General features: G+C 41.4%; 1 protein-coding gene across 7 annotated transcripts in view; it reads right to left on the bottom strand.

Annotated features, from left to right (window-relative positions):
* Positions 1-4,090: 4,090 nt before the first annotated feature.
* Klf12 (KLF transcription factor 12) overlaps positions 4,091-21,279 on the bottom strand; it is a 409,277-nt gene continuing 392,088 nt past the window's right edge. For all 7 annotated transcript variants that reach the window (XM_052190787.1, XM_052190791.1, XM_052190789.1 and 4 more), the window contains one exon: positions 4,091-7,257. In XM_052190787.1, coding sequence (XP_052046747.1) covers positions 7,076-7,257 — 182 coding nt within the window. In that variant the 3' untranslated portion in view covers positions 4,091-7,075. The remainder of the gene's footprint in view (positions 7,258-21,279) is intronic.

Below are 21,279 nucleotides of genomic sequence, written 5' to 3'. Positions count from 1 at the left end.
TCGCTTTCCCCAGCCAACTAACAGGGAGAAAGACCATAATTCAGGAGATTCATTTTCACAAACTGAAACACTCCGAGAAATGGCATTCCTAATGTTTTCAAAGTCCATTAGTGCCTCCATGAATCAATACTGTCAGAGACCTTCTACGCAGACAGCGAGGGATTTCATTTCTCTGATGTTAGACAGTTCCTCGCATAAAACTCAAACTAACAATACTATAAGCAAATTATTTATGAGACTATTTAAAACACTCCGAGGCAGTGCTGTTAAGTGCGCGGCTGGAAAGGACCTGTCCACTGATCTAGATGCTGACGTCACTACTCGTGAACACCTGTAAGAATGGCCTCTGCAACTAAGAAATTGCTCTACTGAGGTGAAGATTTCAGAGGTCCTTTCACAGATTTTAACAGGTCTGTTAAGGAAAAGGAAATATGTAAGTTGAGGAAAACTAACCTGGACTATATTGTAGTAGGAAGTAAGAAAGGTTTTGAAAAATCTTTGAGGCTCTGGGCAAACCTATGAAAGAAAAGGCCAAGTTTAGGTTCAATGTTTGTCTAGAATGACCACCCATCAGTGACTTTCCAGGAGGGTTCTGATCTAAAATCCTCTCTACTATAGTCATATCATGTGTTAGGTGATGTCTTTTTATTTTACCCCTGAAGGGTCCTTAGAACAAAACTGAGTAAGAGATTGGGAATGTGGCATCCAGGAATAAGGAACAAGGGTGTGCCAACAGAAGAGGAAACACAGGCTGCAGAGCCAGGAGGTTATGTAATCCCACTCTGCCCAGTTGACTTATTCCGTGCCTGTGGACATCTCAGCCATTCCTGTTGTGCCTCCGTTTCTCATCCATGAACTGGAGAATGGTTGTACAGATCGGAGGTAATGTTAGAATTCTTAGTGCAGCAGTCAGCACGTAGTATTAATCAGGAGTAGCTATCGTTTTCCCCGTGTACTGAGCTTTGAACCTTAAGGGAGACTTTAGCATGCTCAGACAACATGGGGAAAGAAGGAAGTCGGAAGGTTTGACTTCAGTGAGACCAAGGGATGCACTGGCTGTGCTTTGACGTGGCCCCTGCTTGGTTTTCCTGTCTACCTCCTGATGTGTTTGCCCTCACCCTTCATTTTGAAACAGAGAGTAGGGTGAAGAGTGGATGTTTTTCTCCACCTGAGTTTGGGGCCTGTTCTGCTCCAGTACCATATGCTGTATAAAGCCTGACAGTGTGTTCACCACCATATGGAAAGAGCTGCTCTTATTGAGTGTTCGCCTCTGAAAGAGTCCAGCTTTTCTTGTGGCCTCAACAGCTTGCCTGGGTGGATTCATGCTTTGAGACAGCAAGGCTGGAGAATATGCTGGGTTCCTGTCTATATTCGGTCTCATTTAGTCTCATTTCTACCCCCTGACTCTACTTGTAGTCATAAAATAATTTTAAAATTGAGCTCATGAACTTCTGATTGTACATTGTGAAGTAACGGTGAGGATTGACTAAAAAAACTGTCTGAAGGCCTTCACAAATATCTGAGGACTTTTTTGGGGGGAGGAGAGGGATACTTTGTCAACGTGCATTTCTAAATGCTCCTTGATAATATGAGGAAACAAGACACGAGAGCACATAAAGACTCTTGTGCACTGAGCTAAGTAGGGAAAATAAAGCAGGCAGAAAATCCCTTACAATTCTGCTCTAAGTGCGTCAGTGTTTTTAACTGAGCACGTCTGTTAGAGCTGTGCATCCTCTGTCTTAAGTTTGAGGTCCATCACAGTCAAAATTTTTATCTGAACATTATAATTGTCATATATACTGAAGATAACCTTAATCTCCATATATATTGCCTGCTTATATTCAAGTAAGAAAGATGCAATGAAGAGATAGTAAATTGCAAATAAGATTCGTTATACTTCAAATTGAAAGTCCTCTTCTGTGAGTTTTTATGAACAGACTTAATTTACTATGAGCATTTCTTTCCTGTGTGTGTGTGTGTGTGTATGCACGCATGCATGCGCGCCTGCCTGAGAGAGAGAGAGAGAGAGAGAGAGATCTCAAACTGTGCAGGAAAAACCATGTATGGTAAAGAATTATTGCTGTGTGAAAATATAGGATTATCTCATTGGTCATATTCATTGACAGGCACTTTTAGCATTTAATTCATTTCTGAAACATGGGCATTTCCTTTTTCCCTATTGCCACTGCAGACTCTTTTTAATATGTGTCCATATCCATACACTTAACCTCGTCGACCTATGCCTACACCTGAAAACAAGAATAAACAGCTGGATTGTATTTTGTTTTCTAAATTGAGAACCATCTTGTTGAAGAAGAAGATAAGTGAGAGAGAGAAGGATTGCTAGATGATTCTAGAACAAGTCAGTCCCTATTTTTTTTTCAGTCCCAAGAAAAAGGCATGACAAGTTTGAAAACATGACTTCATTTGAGTTTCAAATCATTCTGGCTAAACTCTGACAAGTGGCCACTCAGCTCTAACCAAGCACCAGGAACATCAACAAGTGGGGCCAGTTTCCATGGCAACATTGCTAATTGTGTGTATCATTTATACACAAGGCATATCTGAACAAGTGATTTTTTTTATTGTGATGAAAACTAGAAGCTTTTCCCCAACATACGTCATCAAACTATTTACAACCTCTGTAAAATTTGCATGTTTGAAAATACTTTTCCACTATCACATATGTTACGAATACAGTAAAATAGCGTCACTCTGTTTTTAAAGATGCAGTATCCTTCTGTTTTATTTTCTTATGAAAATCTGAATTTCTATTGCAATTGTTCAATATTTAGCATATTTAAAATACCAATGGGCATGGGTTGCTAAACAGACATTACTCTATAATGAAATTGTGAAAATATAGCATTTTAAATTTTTTATATACATTTCTTAACTATAAAATGCAGGCAAAGTTACATAGTATAATAAGCTGATTCTCTAGTCGGGTAATCACTTACATTTCTACATAGGATGGATTATTACAAATTATTTCTTTAAAAAAGTTCTTTGTTGATATTTACTTGCCTGCCGGCTGCTGCATATACAGATGTGTGCACACAGGTGCATGTGTTGGGGTTGTCTGTCCAGATAACTGAAAGGCAGCATGGGAATAAGTAGACATGTAATATGGAAGACATGACTGGCCAAACTTCTTTCCTTACCTGAGCCAATTCAATTAGAGAACACTTCTGTGGGATATGTAACCTCAGGAAAAGGAGAGAGATCTGGCCGGTGGCCTACATTTATGTGATAAACTCACAGGCAATGGTAAAGGATAAACTCTGATTTGAACTATGAATATTAAGGCTTCCTGGGCCTATGTGGTTCAGCAGCAGTAGTTCATATTCAATCCTTTCAATGCAGACTGTGTGTGTGCTGGTATTAACGCTGCTTCAGTTCCAAGAATCCTCACTCTACAAGCCTCGTAACAACGACTCAGCCAAGTTTCTAGGCAGTCATTACAACAAAACCCAGGCATGTGAATACAACTGAAGGCCTCACCTCACCAGATCCATTCATTTGCAGCTTTGGTACATATAATAAACAAAGCACAGACTAAGGAATACTGCATCTTTAGCCGCACACACATTATCATTCTAATGAGCTGATCTCAAAGTGCAGACTTCCGTTTCAGTTCCAGACCTGATTAGCAATCTGACGTTAAACAGGATGCATGAAGGAACACAGTCTTTGCATGAGCTCTTCTAAATTTCAACCATGATGAGCATGGCTTTTCTAATCACCTACAATGTTTGTTTGTAAACATTGAAGCATTGTAAAAGCACCCCCCCTTCCCTAACTCAGCCGGTTTCCCTTTTAATCTTTAAAGTGATTATTTAAAAGTGCTCATTTTTACTTACGTAACCATAAGACTGGAATATTAGGGACTCTCTGAAGGCCCCTAATAGCCCAACTCCCTTGTCATCGGCCTTTACATTGCAAGGAGACAATTGATTCTCCCCACTGTGTATGCAGAGGTGTTCCCAAGGACACACACTCTTCCTAGATGCAAGGGGAACCACTTCAAACATGAAACCAAAGCATGCTCTGCTTAGGAAACCATTGAGAAGCGCTTTAGGATTCTCTCTCTCTCTCTCTCTCCTTTTGATGGTTTATCATACACTGTGCTTTTCAAGAAGCTAGACTTGAATATGAAATGGGTGGCAGCTTTTCTGTGCCTAAGGATGTCCCATTTCCTTTCGTTTCAAACCACTTTCTGTTATAAGGGAATCCCCCCTATGAAACATACCAAGGAGGATGGGTTACATCCCCCAGACAAGTGCCAAATAAGTTTCAGTTCTTGGACCAGATCAGGGGTGTGTTCATTTGTGCTTGCATCTCTTCTAAAAATATCGCTATGTCATAAAGAGGGAAAGGCTGTCATGGTGGGGGGTTTCATCCTTACCCTTCCATCTCAGATGCTTTCCACTTACAAGGGAGTGAGGGGGAAGAGCTCACTTCCCCCACGTCTTCCCTATGCTCTTAGAGAGGTGGGACTCATTTAGTTCTGTGCTAAATTTAAATTAAGATGTCAGTCAGGAAGCTTGCCTTGCTTATCAGTTCAGTGAATTCTCCTGGTAAAACTTGGAAGATGCTTCTCAGTGGAAAAAGGTTTGGCTCATAGGAAAGCAGATAGAACTAAGCCAAATCTATACTTCACTTGAGTGTCTCCCTTACTGCCTGCCAACTAGGCTCTGGGGCCAGCGCTTGAGGGATCAAACTTGCTTGCTACTGTCAGTGTCCTTTGCCCTGGCCAGTCACTAATGCTGGCATGCATCAGGAAACCTGGTTTTATTCTGGATGATTACAGGCAATGACAAGTAGGAACTGCATACAGTACAGATTAAAAAATGTTCCAGTTGGTATATAAAAAACAAACAAACAAACAAAAAACAAGAACCAAAAAAAATAAAAAGAACAAAAACCCAAAAACCCTGCTGGCTGGTGGGTACCAACCTGTGTAGCTGAAGCTATTTATCAATAGAACTACAGCCCTTGTAGGAGAGAAATTGCCTGATGAAGTTCTTAGACCTGGCAGAGAATATAGAGCACAGATTTCTGAAGCTGGGACTTGACCTGTAAATTATGATATGTTTGCCTGAACATTTATTAAAAGTCTTTTAAAAGCTACCCAACATAAATGGCTCTCCTTGTAACGTTTATAGTTTTTGCTTTGTCAGAATACAATTATCCAAATTAGAAGCTGATACTATAAAGAATAACCACTACCAGAAATCATTTTAGAATGTGCACACATTTAAAAATGAGCTAGGAATCTTATGAGGTTGATTTGTGCAATTCCCCAAATCAAGTGTGTCATTGAAATATATTGCAAAGGCCTTCACTAGAGACCTTTTATATTTAAACTATAAAACGTCTTCACAACAAAAAAAAAATCTCACCAAACCCAATTGCCACATAATGCTGGGAAAACAGCAGCTTTTAGTGGGGACAAAATATGTTGGAAAGAGTGCTTGCTGGGGATGGATTGCTTTTCCTGTACATTTTTGCTAGATACAAAAAGCTCTTCACTTGAGAGGAAGGATGGAACCTAACTTTGCTCTGACCCTTCTCCCAGGAGAAGCAGGTTGTCTGTCCCTGCAGATGCCAATGTGGGAACATGGGGATTCTGGGATGGTTTTAAAAGTGAAGTGCGTAGAGTCAGACTCTTGGCTCTCCGAGTTGGAGAAGTAGCACCAGGGCAGGTTTCCATGGGGAGACTCTTTCCAGGACTCATGCCCAAGCGGAACAGACTCACTGGCTGAAGAGTTAATCCTCCACTCTACCGCCCTCTTGCCTCTCTAGTCACCAAATAACTGTTTTCAACCAAGAGAAGGGGAGCATAATCTTTAATTGTGGTACTTAAGCAAGTAGGACAACAAACAGTGGAAAGATTACCTCCGTGTTGTGGATGTAACTAAGACATCTGAAATGCTGGGGTGTTTTTTACAATCCCTTTAGTAAGTATGAAAATCGGTAACGTGAGTCCTCAGTGGAGTTATTGTAGGAAAGTCCTTCTATTCATTATTGCTTTTCTCCTCAAGAGGAGCATTATTTCCATCTCTGCTTTGTCTCGTTTTCACGTTCACTGCCTTTGCCTGGGCAGTTCCACCTCTTACCTTGGTGCCAGTGAGTCTAAGAAAGCCCCCCTCCCCTCGATTCCTTGTAATCAAACACGAAGGGCAGGAGGAGATGGTGCTTAGGTGACAGATCACTGCAATTTGAAGTGGGGCAGTAGTTATTATTATTATTATTATTTTAGACAGGCTCTTCCTATTCAACTACAGAACACCTCTGCCAGTCCATGCCAGGGAGGAGCAGGACTAGACTTTGAGAAACTGCTCGGCCCCTCTGCTGGAATAGATGCACAAAACAGAACAGAAACAAGCAACAACAAACAAATGAAAGGACTCAATGTTGGTTCTTTTCGGGGGACGCATGAGGACAGGGTGTGAGCACTATCTAGCTCCGCCATCACTACCACAGAGGGCTAACTTCTGTGTGCCTTTCTTTTTGGGTAACAGAGCATCTCCAATAGCCCCTTCCTCTCTAATTCATGTTGCTTGCTGGTAACAGACTGGATGTGTGTTCTAGCTTACTGAGATAGGAATTGAAATTGTTGTCAAAAGGGTTTGGGGTTAGGGTTGGGGTGGGGGGGGGGTGCCAGGGAAGAATCATCCAAACTGAGAAGGTCTCCTCTAACCATCAATTTGCGGCAGATGACCTTTTAGGGACTGATAGCAGAGTGTCTGCTAGCTCGAAAAATGTACAAGCGACAAACATCTTTTCAATGGCAGAGGACATAGCAAGGAAAACGATGCCTGTCTCTTCAGGACCTGAGGCGCTGAACTCCCAGGCCAGCGTGAACACAGCTCTCTCACACGTGTGGTCATGATGGGGGGTTACCTTCAGGCCGAAGGGAGAAGGGTTCCTTCTTGTTCCTGCTCTGGTTTCAGGCACCGTGGGAATGGTGGTGCCCTTGACGTTAACACTGTAGAGGGAGCTCAGCCCTGCTGAGTTAGTTGCTCCTGAAGAGACCCAGCTCTTGCACACCGCTGGACCGGAGCCTTCCTCACACCAGCATGTGCCTCCTACGGTGCAGTGCCAGGTGGTCTGACCTGGAGAAGCTGCGGTCACAGTCCGCGCACTTGAATGGCTTCACTCCCGTGTGTTTGCGGTAATGCCTGGTCAGTTCATCTGAACGGGCAAACTTCCAGGTGCAGCCTTCCCACGTGCATTTGTAGGGCTTCTCCCCTGGAAGAAACAAAGACACACAAGCTTTGGGGCTCCATCTTTTTTTTCTGTAACAACCCAGCCAGTGATGAATGCTGGGAAAGTGTCGTGTTGTCAATGGGTGTTCCATTTGGCAGGTCTCTGGGAGGAAACCTTAGCGTCCCACCAGGGGCTTTGGGGACAGAGAGGTGAGTTTCAATTTCGGCTTTCCTGCTGTGACATCAGAGGGGTCGGTTAACATTCACCTGTGTAGCTGAGGAGTGATGCTACGTGCTTTGCCTGTCTTACTGGTATGCTAAAGAGGAAGACATTCATGTTTCAAGTCTGATTTAGTTCTAGGGCTGGAAGTCACAGAGAACAGTGAAGGGTTCTTAGTTACATTTTAATAGACCCCCCCCCCCCCTTTCCTGAAGGATTCCCATCACTTCAATGTTATAGGGCTTTAGAGGACACAGCGTCCATTTTTCTCTGTCATTCAAGGTATCCACATCACTTCATTATGACTTAAAACAACTCAGACATTAGACATATGTTATTTACAAACATCTATCTACATTTTCTTCCTTCCTTGAGAAGAAATCTTAGATAGCTTAGCTGTGCCAAAGCAAGTACGTTTTTCAAGACTGGAGAGCCAAACCGAGCCGGAGGAATCCTGAAGTTGGACTGAACGCTGAAAGTCCCTGTAAAAAGTGAAGAAAGTGTGTAACCTGACCGGGCCCTTCAGTCAACTTGTAAGGACAGTAAAATATCCAAAACCAGTGCTGGAAAAGATAGCCTCTCCATTGTTTAATGGGCTCCCAGGGGGAGCAGAACAATAGCTGACCCGGGTGCACTGTTTTCCTAGCTCTCTTCCAAATGGAAGCTGTGTCCCCGTGCAACCCCACAGAACTGATCTCTCCTGTCCCATCTGTCCAAAGGACTACAATGAAGGGGCCTCTAATGACCACAGGGTAGGCAGCTGATGCTAATCCTGTGTGTGGAACTGCAGCGCAACCCCACTTCACAGGTCAGAAATCCGACGCTCAGTGCACAAGGTAAATTACCCAGAGCCTGGGGGAAGATGTGCCTGGCTCGTTACAGAGGAACAGATAATTCTGATTCTAACTGAACTGTTGCATCCTCAGACCCTCCTGTGCTTAGTCCTCTCAGCCAATTTAAATCCTATTTCAGTTAAGTCACTAATACAGTATCTAATGACCTTATTTTGAGGCTGGTCTCCTCTATGGCGGCTGATTTCTTAATAAGTCCGGAGCCATGCTTTTACTGTCCCTAGAACCTAGATCAGGGCAAAGGCAAGTTCCTGGGTAAATTAACAGATCTATAAAGCACATGTATTCACCTTTCTCTGTCACACATGCACACACTCAAAGGATGTGGATGCAGGCATGTGTATGTAACACACACGACGCACACTGAATGCATGTGGGTATGCAGCACACACACAGAGACAGAGACACAGAGAGACAGAGAGAGCGAGAGACAGAGACAGATGGGAGGGAGCACAGCAGCAGCAGCAGTAGTAAATGCACAGGAAACTTCCGGTCCCTATAAGTGAAATGTAGAGGTAAAGCCAACATGGTGAAATTTGAGCAAGCTTAGAATGAACTTTTTTTTTTTTTCATTTTAAATGTAACTGTTAAGTTAGTGCTGGGTCTAAGGATCAAGTGGCCCTTTCAGAAGAGGATGAATAAGTACTTCAGATGCAGGGAATCTAGAAGTGCTGGGGCACTAATTGTGGCCACAGAAAGCACCGTGATACTCTGAAAGGATCCATTCAAGTAAGAGCATCCTGATTGCACTGACCAAAAACCTCAACTTCTAATTCATTCCAGTTGTTCCAAGGAGACAAAATATGTAGGCTTATTGCAACACAAACCAGGCAGGCGTCTAACTTAGAACGAACTGAAGATCTAGAACAGAATGTGTCCATGACAATGAATAGTGTGTATTTACGGTTGCTGATTTTTTTTTTTTTTTGTCGTCTGTATGAGTTCTGGCACTTAGTGTAATATACATAAACTTTTCCAATGTTCTTCCTCCTTTTCTGACCTGAGTTAATTGGTTGTCACTAAGAGATGTTTCTTAACAGAGGCTTGTGTTATGAGATGGCCCAGAGAGAAAGTGTCAACGCTAGGAAGGATTATCTCTTTCCACCCTTTCATTGAAAATTGCCTTCTTTATATCCTGATTACAGTAGCGCCTCCCTCTACACCTCCTAATTCCTGCCCACGTCCCCCCATCATCCAGATTCACTCCCTTTCTGTCTCTCATGAGAAAATAAACGAGCTTCTATGGGACAGTAATAAAATAAGATAAAACAAAAACTAACACACTGGAACAGGACAAAACAAATAAACAGTAGGAAAAGAGTCTGTGAAAAGACACAGGAAACAGATCTAGCTACAGAGACCCTGTACAGGTTACACACACCCAGGAATCCCAAATAAACACTAAGTTAGAAGCCATAATACACACACACACACACAGCATCTGTATGGTAAAAAAAAAAAGTAAATAAAATGAAAAATATGAGTTAAAATTTAAAAAAAGAAAGAAAGGAAAATCCCTGACATGACATTATGTCGCAAGGTACCCCCAAAGCTGCCGTTGGCACCTACTTCTGGTCACTCAAGATTGTTTCCCCAGTGAGACTCCCTCGGAGAAAACTAAATTTTTTATCTGCAAATGATCACCAATTGGAGATAGCATCAGGGAGCATTAGTCCATTTCTCCTTTCAGTTCTACGACCCCCATCTGCTGCAGACCCTGCAAGGCCCTGTGCACATTGGCTCAGTCTCTGTGAGTTCACAGCAGTGGGAGCCTTGTTTTTCTGGTGTCCTCTGCCCCTCTGGCTCTTAGATGCTTTCTGCCTTCTCTTGAGCAGCGTTTCCCAAGCCCTGCTTGGCGGATGGTTGATGGACATATTCCATTTACATCCGGGTGTTCCAAGGTCTCCCTCTCTCGGCATAACATCTGGCTATAGGTCTCTATATTCTTTCCCATCTGCTGCAGGTCAAAGCTTCTCTGATCACACTGAGCAAAAAACACTGATCCATTAGTGTAGGAGAACATCACTGGGAGTCCTCTTATTGATACTTTTTTTATTTCTAGAACATTAGTATTTGGTTTTCCCCTACATCCCTGGGTTATCTTGCCATAGCTTCTCGATTACCCAAGCTACATCAGGTTCCATCTGGTAGAGTCGGCCTTAAGCAAATCAAATGGCTACTCTCACAAGGTTTGTGCCACTACTGCACTTGAGTATCTTGCAAGCAGGACACCATTGTAGATCAAAGGGGCTGTCTGGCTAGGTGTTTACTTAGCCTAAAGAGTTCCTTCCCATACCAGAGACACCAGCACACAGGCCTGAAAGCTCTATGTAGCCATCAGCTTGACCTCTGTGTTCAGTGTTTTGTATAGGTATTGTCTTCAGCAATGAGGCTTTGCTGTCAGTTTGGGAAGAACAACTTAAGAGTCTTGACAACAGCATAGGTTGTTTGGGCATTCCCATGAGACCCATTTGGACAATACCTCTATTAGATGAAACAATCCCAGTACAGAAAACTTCATTTGGTAACAAGACATGTTCAGTGGGGGCTCCCCCTACCTGTTATTAGGTAATTTAGATGGCTTGCATATATGTAAAGATTTTATCATTCTTCTACTGCATTAGTTTTTCATACTGGTCCTTAATTTTAGTTCTCACTCCCTCATCCCCTTACCCTCCCGTGGCCCACCAGATTGCACTGTTCCAGTCCCTCCCCACACATCTATAACTACCTATTTTATTTCTCTTTCCTAGCAAAATCTAAGTGTCCCCATTAGGCGTCTACCTCTGTGTTTCTGCAGATTGTAGATTAGTTATCATTGACTAATGAGCTAATATTCATAAATTAGCAAATATATATCATATTTGTCTTTCTGAGTCTCGGTTACCTCACTCACAATGATTTTTCTCTAGTTCCAGTCATTTACCTGACAATGTCATAGTTTCATTTTTTTAAGTGGATGAGTAATATTCTGTTGTGTAAATGTGTCACACTGTGCTCATCTATTAGTTTGTTGAGGCCGTTTCCAATGTCTGGATATTATGGATAGAGCAGCAATGAATATATGAGAGCAACTGTCTCTCTGGCAGGATACAGCATCCTTTGAATATATGTCCAATTGTGGTATAGCTGGATCTTGAAGTAGATAGATTCTCATCTTTCTGAGGAGCAGTCACGCTGATTTCCATAGTGGCTGCTCTCACACCTGTGAGCAATATATGAGGCTTGCCTCTTACTCCAATGCTCATCACCATGAGCTGTCACTCATATGTTGACTGTAACCATTGTAATGGGTATAAGATGACATCTCAGGTAGTTTTGATTGACATTTCTCTGATGGCTAAGGATATTGAACATTTCTCAGTCATTTGAGGTTCCGCTTTTGAGACTTCTCTGTTTAGATCTGTACCCCTATTTTAAAATTGGGTTGTCTTATTGCTATCTAAGGTTTTTTTTTAAAGTTCTTTATATAATTTGAATATTGGGCCTCTATTGGATGGGTCATTGATAAAAAATCCTTTGCTATTCCATAGGCTGTCACTTTGTCCAAATGACCGTATTCATTGCTGTGTGGGTGTTTCTTGCTTTCGAGAGGTCCATTTATTAACTGTTGATTTTAGCACCTGTGCTCCCAATTTTGTATTCAGAAAGTCTGAGAAAGGCTTTTTCTTCTTGGGGGGTGAAAGGCATTGCTCAGTTGTGTGGTATGTTTCTGTCTTGGTGAGGAAGTAGCAGATGAGATTAGCACGGGGTTGATGGAGCCGTCCCGCTGCAGGTGAAAGCCAGAGTGCATACCTATGAAGCTGATGGTTCGAGGATAACTGGGAGCAAGAAGATCCGGGCTCAGCTCATGGGGCAAGAGGGGAAATGATGTGGCCCAGAGCACAGATGGGCTGTGTGCTGTCTGTGGACGAACTGCATTTGCTCGTCTAGTTTAAGCACATATCGTCTCCAGTTTACCCCCTCATAGTTATTTTGTCAATTTAATGATGGTACTTATGCCTTTTTGACAGATAATAGGGATTGGTCAACTGTGCTCCCCATTTTTAAAGGCTGAAGAAAAGACGGAAAGCAGGATAGTTTATAATTGCAAACACTGAACGAAAGCTAAACATCAGTGTCTGTAACTATGTTTTTGCTGGTGCATGTCTACATTACCTGGTTTATGTATTGTTCTGGGTGTTTACCAGTGAGGTCAACATGATCAGTTACAACACAAAACACATGGCCTTCTGTGTACTACATATGGAACATCTGGTCTTCTATAGAGAGCACACCGAACCGAGATCTAAAAGATGGACACTCTGTTTATGGTTGACTTTCTGAATATACAGTAATTTATTCAACTACAGTATATATTATGCATTGCTAGCTTGGGGTAGGGACGTTAATAGAATACTTTGGTTATGGTATCCAAATTTTCAAAGTAAGAGCCTCAATTTACAGGATAAAAATCCTCTCAATCATATACACATAATATTTCTGTTTTTTTTGTATCATTCCCCAACATAATGACTTATTTGAATATATGTTCTTTTTTAAGCATCAAGCCCCCAGGTTGCACTATAATTAATTATTTTAGTAATTGCATTTTAAATATAAATTTTATAATTACAACTACTGGGCATACATGATATGTATACATGTGTTCATGTGCCATGGTTCCAATACCATGTGTGTGGGTCATAACAACTTTGTGGGTCAGTTCTCTCCTTCCATGTTTATGTGGATTCTGGAGATTGAAACCAGGCACCAAGCTTGAATGGCAAGGTCCTTTATCCACTGAGTCATGTCACCTGAAATATACTTAATGCTTTTTTAAAAATTTAATCTATCTATCTGTCTATCTATCTATCTATCTATCTATCTATCTATCTATCTATCTATCTATTATCACTGACTCTGGGTGTGTGTGGACTGTCCATATGTACAGACATTTCCACAGTGGGGAATCCAGGGATCAATCTCAGGCTGCCAGGCTTGGTGGCAAGCTCCCTCACCCAATGAGCTCTCACACTAGCCAAAAATGTCATCTTGATTGGCTGCCATAAGTGGTCTGTCTTTAATTGTGTACCACGTGGCATTTATATGTATGTATACACTTTGTAGTGTTTATATTCACAGGGAAAACTTCCAGAATCTTTTCTTCTAGGGATTTGAAATATCATTACTTCTGATAACCGGTCTGCACCCATCTGTGACTTTGCACTCTTTGCCATCTCCTTCTGTTTCAGCGCCGTCCATTCTCTGATAACCACCTCTCTGCTCTCATCTTTCATGGGATGGAATTCCTTTTGGTCTGGGTATTAGTGAGACCATGTAGACATTGTCTTTTAGTGTCCAGATGGATGTTATTTCCTAGCAAATCATTAAATCAAGAGATCTGAACAAGAGGAAATGAATGCCTCTCTTATAGGACTCACGCAACTCCATGAGACTTGAAAAAGTATCTTCTGACATTAGGAAAGTGTAGAAGGTGAGACTCAGATGCCATGTGGGTGGGGCACACTCCTCTGGATGTTCCAGAGATGATAGATCAGCATCCTGCTCCATCTCCAGCTTCTTCACACATGTGGGAAACGTAGCAACTATGAACAACGATCAGTGGCTACTCTACTGCGCCTAGGAAGGAGTGCCGACATTGGGAAGGTCAGTGTGTGTGTGTGTGTGTGTGTGTGTGTGTGTAAAACAACAGCTATTAAAGTCATTTGTGTAGCAAAAGTAAGTTAAATAGTAATTTTATAATAATTAAAAGGTGATGAACTTGAAGGGAGCAAGGGAAGAGTTGGATGGCATAGAAGAACGTGTAGAAATGAAGTAAAAGCAGTATTCATGTTCAAAAATAGAATAAAATTAAAAGTAGAAAGTCAGTCTGTTCTGACAAAATGGTTGTTCGTGGTTTTGTTGCTTGAAAAAGCTGTATTGCGTGGCAAAAGGCTCTAAAGTCCCACAGGTAACCTGAAGTGGACCAAGGATGCGTCTTCTCTTCTGTTTCTGATAACTGTGAGTTTTCTGAACAAAAATTTCAATTCCTAGACACTTTCTTGGTATATTAGAACCACAAAAATCACTGCTACCATAAGTCACCACTTTGAGTTTCTGGGTTTTTTTTTTTTTAATCCTTGTTTATTGTTTAAAGAGAGTATTAAAAGAATCAACAGTAAAATGTAAGAGAGATGTAAAGATCTTTTAAAAGTTTAGATGTTAAAAATGTACAGCCCTGTCAATAGATCTATGTCACTGGCATATAATTTATAATTCACAAATCAGAATACTGGATCATCTGACATGCGCTGTGTTTCAGAATTTTTTAAAAAGCCTACAGAATTATCAATATTAAATCATGTCACTGGGGTTGGGGATTTAGCTCAGTGGTAGAGCACTTGCCTAGCAAGCGCAAGGCCCTGGGTTCGGTCCTCAGCTCTGTTAAAAAAAAAAAAAAAAAAAAGACAAAATAAATCATGTCACTACTGGTCGCGTCTGCAACTGGGAGAGCTTCTAATGCTTTTTTTTTTTTTTTTTTTTTTTGCAACTGGTTTGTGAATATAAAATGGAGATATTTATTTATGTATATAAAGACAATAAGCATTTGACTTTAAAAAGAAAGCCAGTGGCAGGAACAGAATGTGAAGTGAATTTTATACAGAATTGTTTCTATGGAAGAGTTGGCTAAGCTTGGACCTAGTGGCTCAAACTTATCTTAAAACTGTTTTCCAAAGAAATGTGCTGAAAACAAAAATATATGCCTACCTCTATCTTAATAAATTATTAATGTGGAGGGATTTCTTTTCAACTGTGTGCGTGTCTCTGTACCACTGATATGCCTGTGTACATATGGTTCATACGGTTGTGAGCCACAATGTGGGCGCTGGGAATCAGACCTGGGACCTCTGGAAGAGCAGTCAGGGCTCTTAACCACTGGGCCATGTTTCCAGGCCCCTTTGTAACTTTTAAATTCCATTTTAAAAGGAGGGTTAGGCAATGAACAAATACAAACATAACCCTTCACAGGCAAAATCTTTTAAAACATACTTAGAATATTCACAAATTCCTGGAGATTGTGACTTAGCTATCAGACTGTTATTAATTCCATGAAAGAGAATGAAATTACTGGCAAAAGTTTGGTACAGTGCTATAGAAATCCTATGTAATTTTGTTTTTGCAATATAAAGTTAAAATGTAAAGCAGAACAAAGAATACAAAGACAAAGATGACTGGCTAGATGGGTGACACTTTGCCACTCCTTTGGGGTACAGTTTAGCTTCCCTTTAAGCCATTTCTTTCATTGTTATATATCATATCTTAAGAAAGCATTCTCAGCATAATCTTAAGAAAGCAAGCATCTCAGATAGGAGTGCGGGAATCTGGGGGCTGCTGAGATGGCTCCGTGGCGAACGGAGCTTACCATACAACTGGCCATCTCACTGGAACGCAGGCGACAGCGAAAAGGGCACATCAACTCCACAGGTGTGTCCTCTGACCTCCCGTGCACACTGTGGTGTAAGTGCTTCCCAACTCCCTCCCTTTCTACCACCTCCATACCCCATCAATAATAACTTAAAGACTTTCGGGGAGTGGTGGGCTAGAAAAGGGGAAATCATTTGAAATGTAAATAAAAAATATATCCAATTAAAAAAAAAGAAAAAAAAGTATCATTTTGTTGTTTTTCTAATTTTTTTTTAAACAGCACTCTTGGAGTTTGCCTTACACCCAAATTCCTATCCATATACAGGTGGCATTCACCCTTGGACTAATGGGTGCTATTAATGAAGCGTCCTGGTAAAATAAGAAACACATATCGGATTTTTTTTTCTGTCTCAAAACAGTCAACACAAACTGATTTATTAGGAGATACTTGTCCTTTTCCATTCTGGCTAAAGAAAAGGATTAAGACTAGCTCGGTGCCTTTCTATGGCATTTACCCAGCAGAAGGTACAATAAAGTCTAAAGAAAACAGCAGGTAGGTATTGAATGGATTCCCAAAACCTACCAAACAAAAATCACCTTTTTCAGGGCCTCCCATTTCACCACCTGAAACGCTAAAAGGTAAATGTGGATTGAGACAAAGGGCAGGTGCCTTTTCATACGGAGATGACGTGTGCACTTAGAGGAATGTGCACTTTCAAAAGGCCCATGTTAAACAAAACCCCCATGGTCTCCGTGGCTCCTCTGTTATTTTCTCAAGCAACTGAAAAGGAACCCCTTTAGCAACAGGAAGTGCAGGCATTTTCTAGGTTCAGAAGTGCATTTTTGAAATATGTTTAACTTTTACAAAGTTACAGGGCCCAGACACTGACAAATGAGCTTCATTTCATTCAGGGCTCAACATATTTGCTGTGACAACCTGTTTCACTTGAGGAATGGTATTTGCATATAAGGGAAGAGAAGTGGAGTGGGGGAGTCAAGATTCCTATCTTGTCTTCTGGTTTCTGTTACATTAGTTCATGAAAGTTCACAGATATCTAGATCTGGAAGGAAATTAGGTACTTTCAAGACAAGGAACTAGAAACCTGGGGATCAGGAAAGAGCTGGTATTACAAGCCTCTGCATTGCCCAAGGATGTTGCCCAAGGCCACACTCCCTCTTGAGGTTAACACAGTCTGTGCTACCTGGAACTTTAAAATCAGGCAGAATGGCCAAACATGGGCTCAGTTACCAACCTGTATCTGGGTTCTAGGATGTAGAAATCAACTTCTGGTAGCAGCATCTCTAATGCATTGGCTTATCATCTATTCCTACACTCTGTGAAACTCCAAACTGCATATTACACAATGTTTAATTTTATAGTTATGAAACTCAAGGTAATCCTGTTTACTATGAATAAATATAAACAAAATACATCTCTGCTGTCATGTGGGATGTGAAGATGTGCGGTGTGTGTATGTGTTTGTGTGTGTTATATTTTAAATGTATTTAGGTGTGCTCTAGTCTATGTAGATCTGAGGGGCTGACATAAAATGTCTTCATTAATTGCTTCTTCACTTTGATTTTTGAGGCATATTTTCTCCCTGAACCTACAGCTTCCTGACTGGGATAGACTGGCTGGCCAGAGAATTCCAAAGATCCTCCTGTCCTCTGCATGTTCCAGTGCTGGGATCATGTGCCTTTAAGCATAGCTGTTTCTCTTTTTAATCTTCTCTTCTCTTTTACCTAGGTCCTAGGGAAACAGCATCCAAGTCCTCTGAGTCATCTCTCCAAGCTCCTGTTCTCTGTGATTAAGGAACAAATTAACTTGTTCAGTTAACTGGACGTCCATTCCAATCTTTGCTTTTGAAAACAGTTTAAATACAAAACTGCCTCGGCTGAGGAGACCAGTCTATTGTATGTGTGATTGATTTGTTTGGTCTTGGAAATGTAATCAAACAATTGATGTGTTGCTCTTCATTCCTCTGAACTGTCTGGACTAACTTCTTAATTGTGTGTGACTAACACTAGGTGAACCCCTGTGTTGCTCTATAAAGGCAGACCTTGACAACAATAGTATTTTCTACTTTCCACACACCTTGCCTTTCTCTAAGGGACTTCACGATTTTAATATAGCTGATCTTGAGAGCTTGCTAATCTAGCAGTTGCAGTAGCTGACCCCACTTCAATCAGCCAACCAGGCAGTATGAGTCTTAACCACTCTTTATACGGCTACACCACACTTCGACTTACTGCTTTAATGGGAGAGGCTATCTATTCAGAACTGGACTGGCAAACATGGCCCAAGTTATGACTTACTGATAGATGGTATTGCTAATACAAAGTCTAGCTTTCTCACCTAGAAAGTAAACACTAACGAATGAAAATATTCTATAATAAAATCTATTTTACGGAAAGTGAAAAGTTCAAGGCCAGAGGACATTGTTTTCTTTGGCTGTTCTGAGTTTAAGTCCCCACAAGGCATCAATACTTATTTGCCTACGTGTCTGGTTACCTTAGGTTTCTTTTGCAGACTCTTCTTTAACCTGTCACATAGACGTATGTCAAGACTCTAAGCTTTTCTTCTCATTTACATAGCTACCCTTGTTCTCACAGTTCCTGCTCTAAGCTACCAGGGAAATCCCAAGTGTCTCCTTCCCAGTCTCACTTTTAAGTGCGGGAGACATTCTAAGACAATCAACTATGGCCCTGAAAGTCATCTCAGGTGACCAAAATTTATTCAGCACCTACCACCTCAACGACATTCTGCTTTGCTGTAGAAAAGGGGTAAACTTCTCTACTCTGGTTCCAAGTTCCAAATCTCCTTGGGTGGAAAGAGTTTTATTTGAGACTAGTCTATAGAGAGGTAGGGCAGGGATCCTCCATCTGTCATGATTATCACAGGTGCCAGCTCTGGCTTCTAACTGCCATCCGGCAGTTCTCCACATCCAGCCCCACAGGAGTGGCCTACCTTTCTTTAGGTTTTAACGCCCGTCACCACGTGCAGCATCAATGGTTTCATTACTGTGAGCTATATCTGCTCTATATTGAAACACTATGCCTAGAACCTTCCAGAAATATCAAAGTTAGCCAGTAGCAATAAGGCCTTCATGTAGGTATCAGTCTGATGTCTCCATGTTGTATGACTTAAGTCGGGGATGTCTTCAACAACAGGGTCTTATTATCAAGTTTTGGACGGTTATAAAAACAAAGGCAATGATAACCCGCATGGAGAGGGAATCCTACAGGAACCCAACTGTTTTGGAATAACAGTTCCAAAAAAGATAGCCATACTTGGCACTGAATTTTCATTTGACAGCCTAAGGTGTTTTGAAGAGGCATTGTCTCTCAACTCAAACTCCTATGGTATATGCATAGGACTTCAAAGTATATACTTCCTTCTGGAGAACCCTGCCGCAGTCCTCTGGCCCTCTGTTGTCTAAATAGCTCTGTAACTGTATCTCCAAAAGACCATTCCATCTTTCTATGAAGCAAGCTGCTTCACGATTGTGAGGAACAAGGACCAATGGATTCCATAACTGGGGATCCACTGTTGCATTTCTCTGGATGTGAAATGGGTTCCTTTGCTAAGAGCAATACAACATAGACTAATATATTGGTGAATAAGGTGTTCTATGAATATACTGATGGTAGTTTTGGCAGAACCATTATGTGAAGGAAAGGCAAATCCATAACCAGAATAAGTATCTACTCTAGGATAGTCAATGCAGTTAACCTGCCACCAGGTCACTGGATTGTCCATCGTGGGAACTGGTGTCATAAATGGAGCTTAGGATTAGTCTCTGATGCTAGAAGATCTGACAGTCAGCAGCAGCTTCAGCCAGGTCAGACTTGGTGAATGACAGTCCCTGTGGTCAAGTACAAGGGCCCACTGGACAATGATAGGGATGGCTGGAGAAAGAGGTTGTCTGTCCATAGACTGTCATCTTATCTATTTGATTACTGAACTCCTCAGGTGAAGTCACCTTTTGATGAGCATTTACATGGGACACAAGTGCCTTCTAATTCTTTGCCCATTTGGAGAGATTTATCCACATATTTCTTCCCCAGATGTCTCTGCCACCTATTTTCCAATCATGCTTTTTCCAAGTCCCGGACCATCCAGGCTACACCCCATGAATCTGTGAACAATCACATGTCTGTTGATTTCTCATCTTAAACAAAACGTATGACCATGTGGACTGCCCAAAGTTCTGCCCACTGTAAAGATTTCCCCTCACTTTTGTGTTTCAAGACTGTCCCAGAAAGCAATTGTAATACTGTAACTGTCAACTTCTGGCTGGTGCCTGGATAACATGTATTCAAAGTATATACTTCCTTCCAGAGAACCCTGTCCCAGTCCTCTAGGCTGCTGTCATCTGGTTAGCTTTCATCTTACTGATGAGTAAGCTGTGCTTTTGTCTTCTCTTCATTAGTCAAATGATCATACAGCACACCCCATGAGGCTCTCGGTGCATGCGGAGCTGCAGATGGCATTGTAATAGGAGTAAAATCCATAGGAATTTGGGCAATGTCTTTATGTAACTTGCTTGTGCTTTCAGGACTTGATTGACCTCAATATATATATATATATATGTATGTATGTATGTATGTATGTATATATGACCTCAATACATATTTGTATATATGTATATATGTATATATGTGTATATGTGTATATGTGTATATGTGTATATGTATACATATACACATATACAGACACACACACTGCTTTTACTTGATAATAGGTTTCTGTTGTATGCATCTTACTTTATGCCTTGGTAGGACAAATAATACCTAGCTTGTGTTGGATCATTATCAAACATTCAGTTTCTGCTAAGGCCCAATAGCAGGGCAAGAGTTTTCTCTCAAAGGGAGAATAGTTGTCTGTAGGTGATGGCAGAGCCTTGCTCCAAAATGTCAAGATCTGTTCTGTGAATCACCTATAGGGGCCTGAGAAAGGCTCCGAACAGCATCCCTATCTGCCATTGACACCTCAAGTACCATTGCATCTGTGGGATTATATGGTCCAAGTGGTAGAACAGTCTGTGCCTCAGTCAGGATCTGTTGAAGAGCACTCAAAGCTTACATATCTGAGTCATTTGGTATATGGGCCAGAGCAAGACACTGACATGGAATAGGCCCCCTAAACACTGTGCTTTTTTCTTAGTGGTTGGAGAGACCAGGTGCAATAACTCATCCTTCACCTTAGAAGGTGTATGCCCCATACAATTGGACTCCTAAGAATTTCATTTAGGACAAAGGGCCTTGGATTTTGGTGGTATTTATTTCCTATCCCCACATGCTCATATGCCAACAAGTCTACAGTGGGACACGTCTACTGCTCACTTGGTCCAATCAGCATAATGTCATCAACACAGTGGACCAATGTGATATTTTGTGGAAGAAATAGATGGTCAAGTATGTTATGAACTAAGTTATCATTCAGGGCTGGAAAGTTAATACATATTCTTAAGACAAATCTGTAAAGGCAACTTGCTGGCCTTCCCAAGTGACATGCAATCTGCAGTTACACATGCAGCCTCCTGGGCAGTGCCCAATGATCAGTTGACTAAGGAAAAGATATGTT

The sequence above is a fragment of the Apodemus sylvaticus genome, chromosome 8 (genome assembly GCF_947179515.1).
Source record: "Apodemus sylvaticus chromosome 8, mApoSyl1.1, whole genome shotgun sequence".
NCBI lineage: Eukaryota > Metazoa > Chordata > Mammalia > Rodentia > Muridae > Apodemus > Apodemus sylvaticus.
Note: the sequence above shows the minus strand (reverse complement) of the source record. Positions and strands in the feature narration are given on the sequence as shown.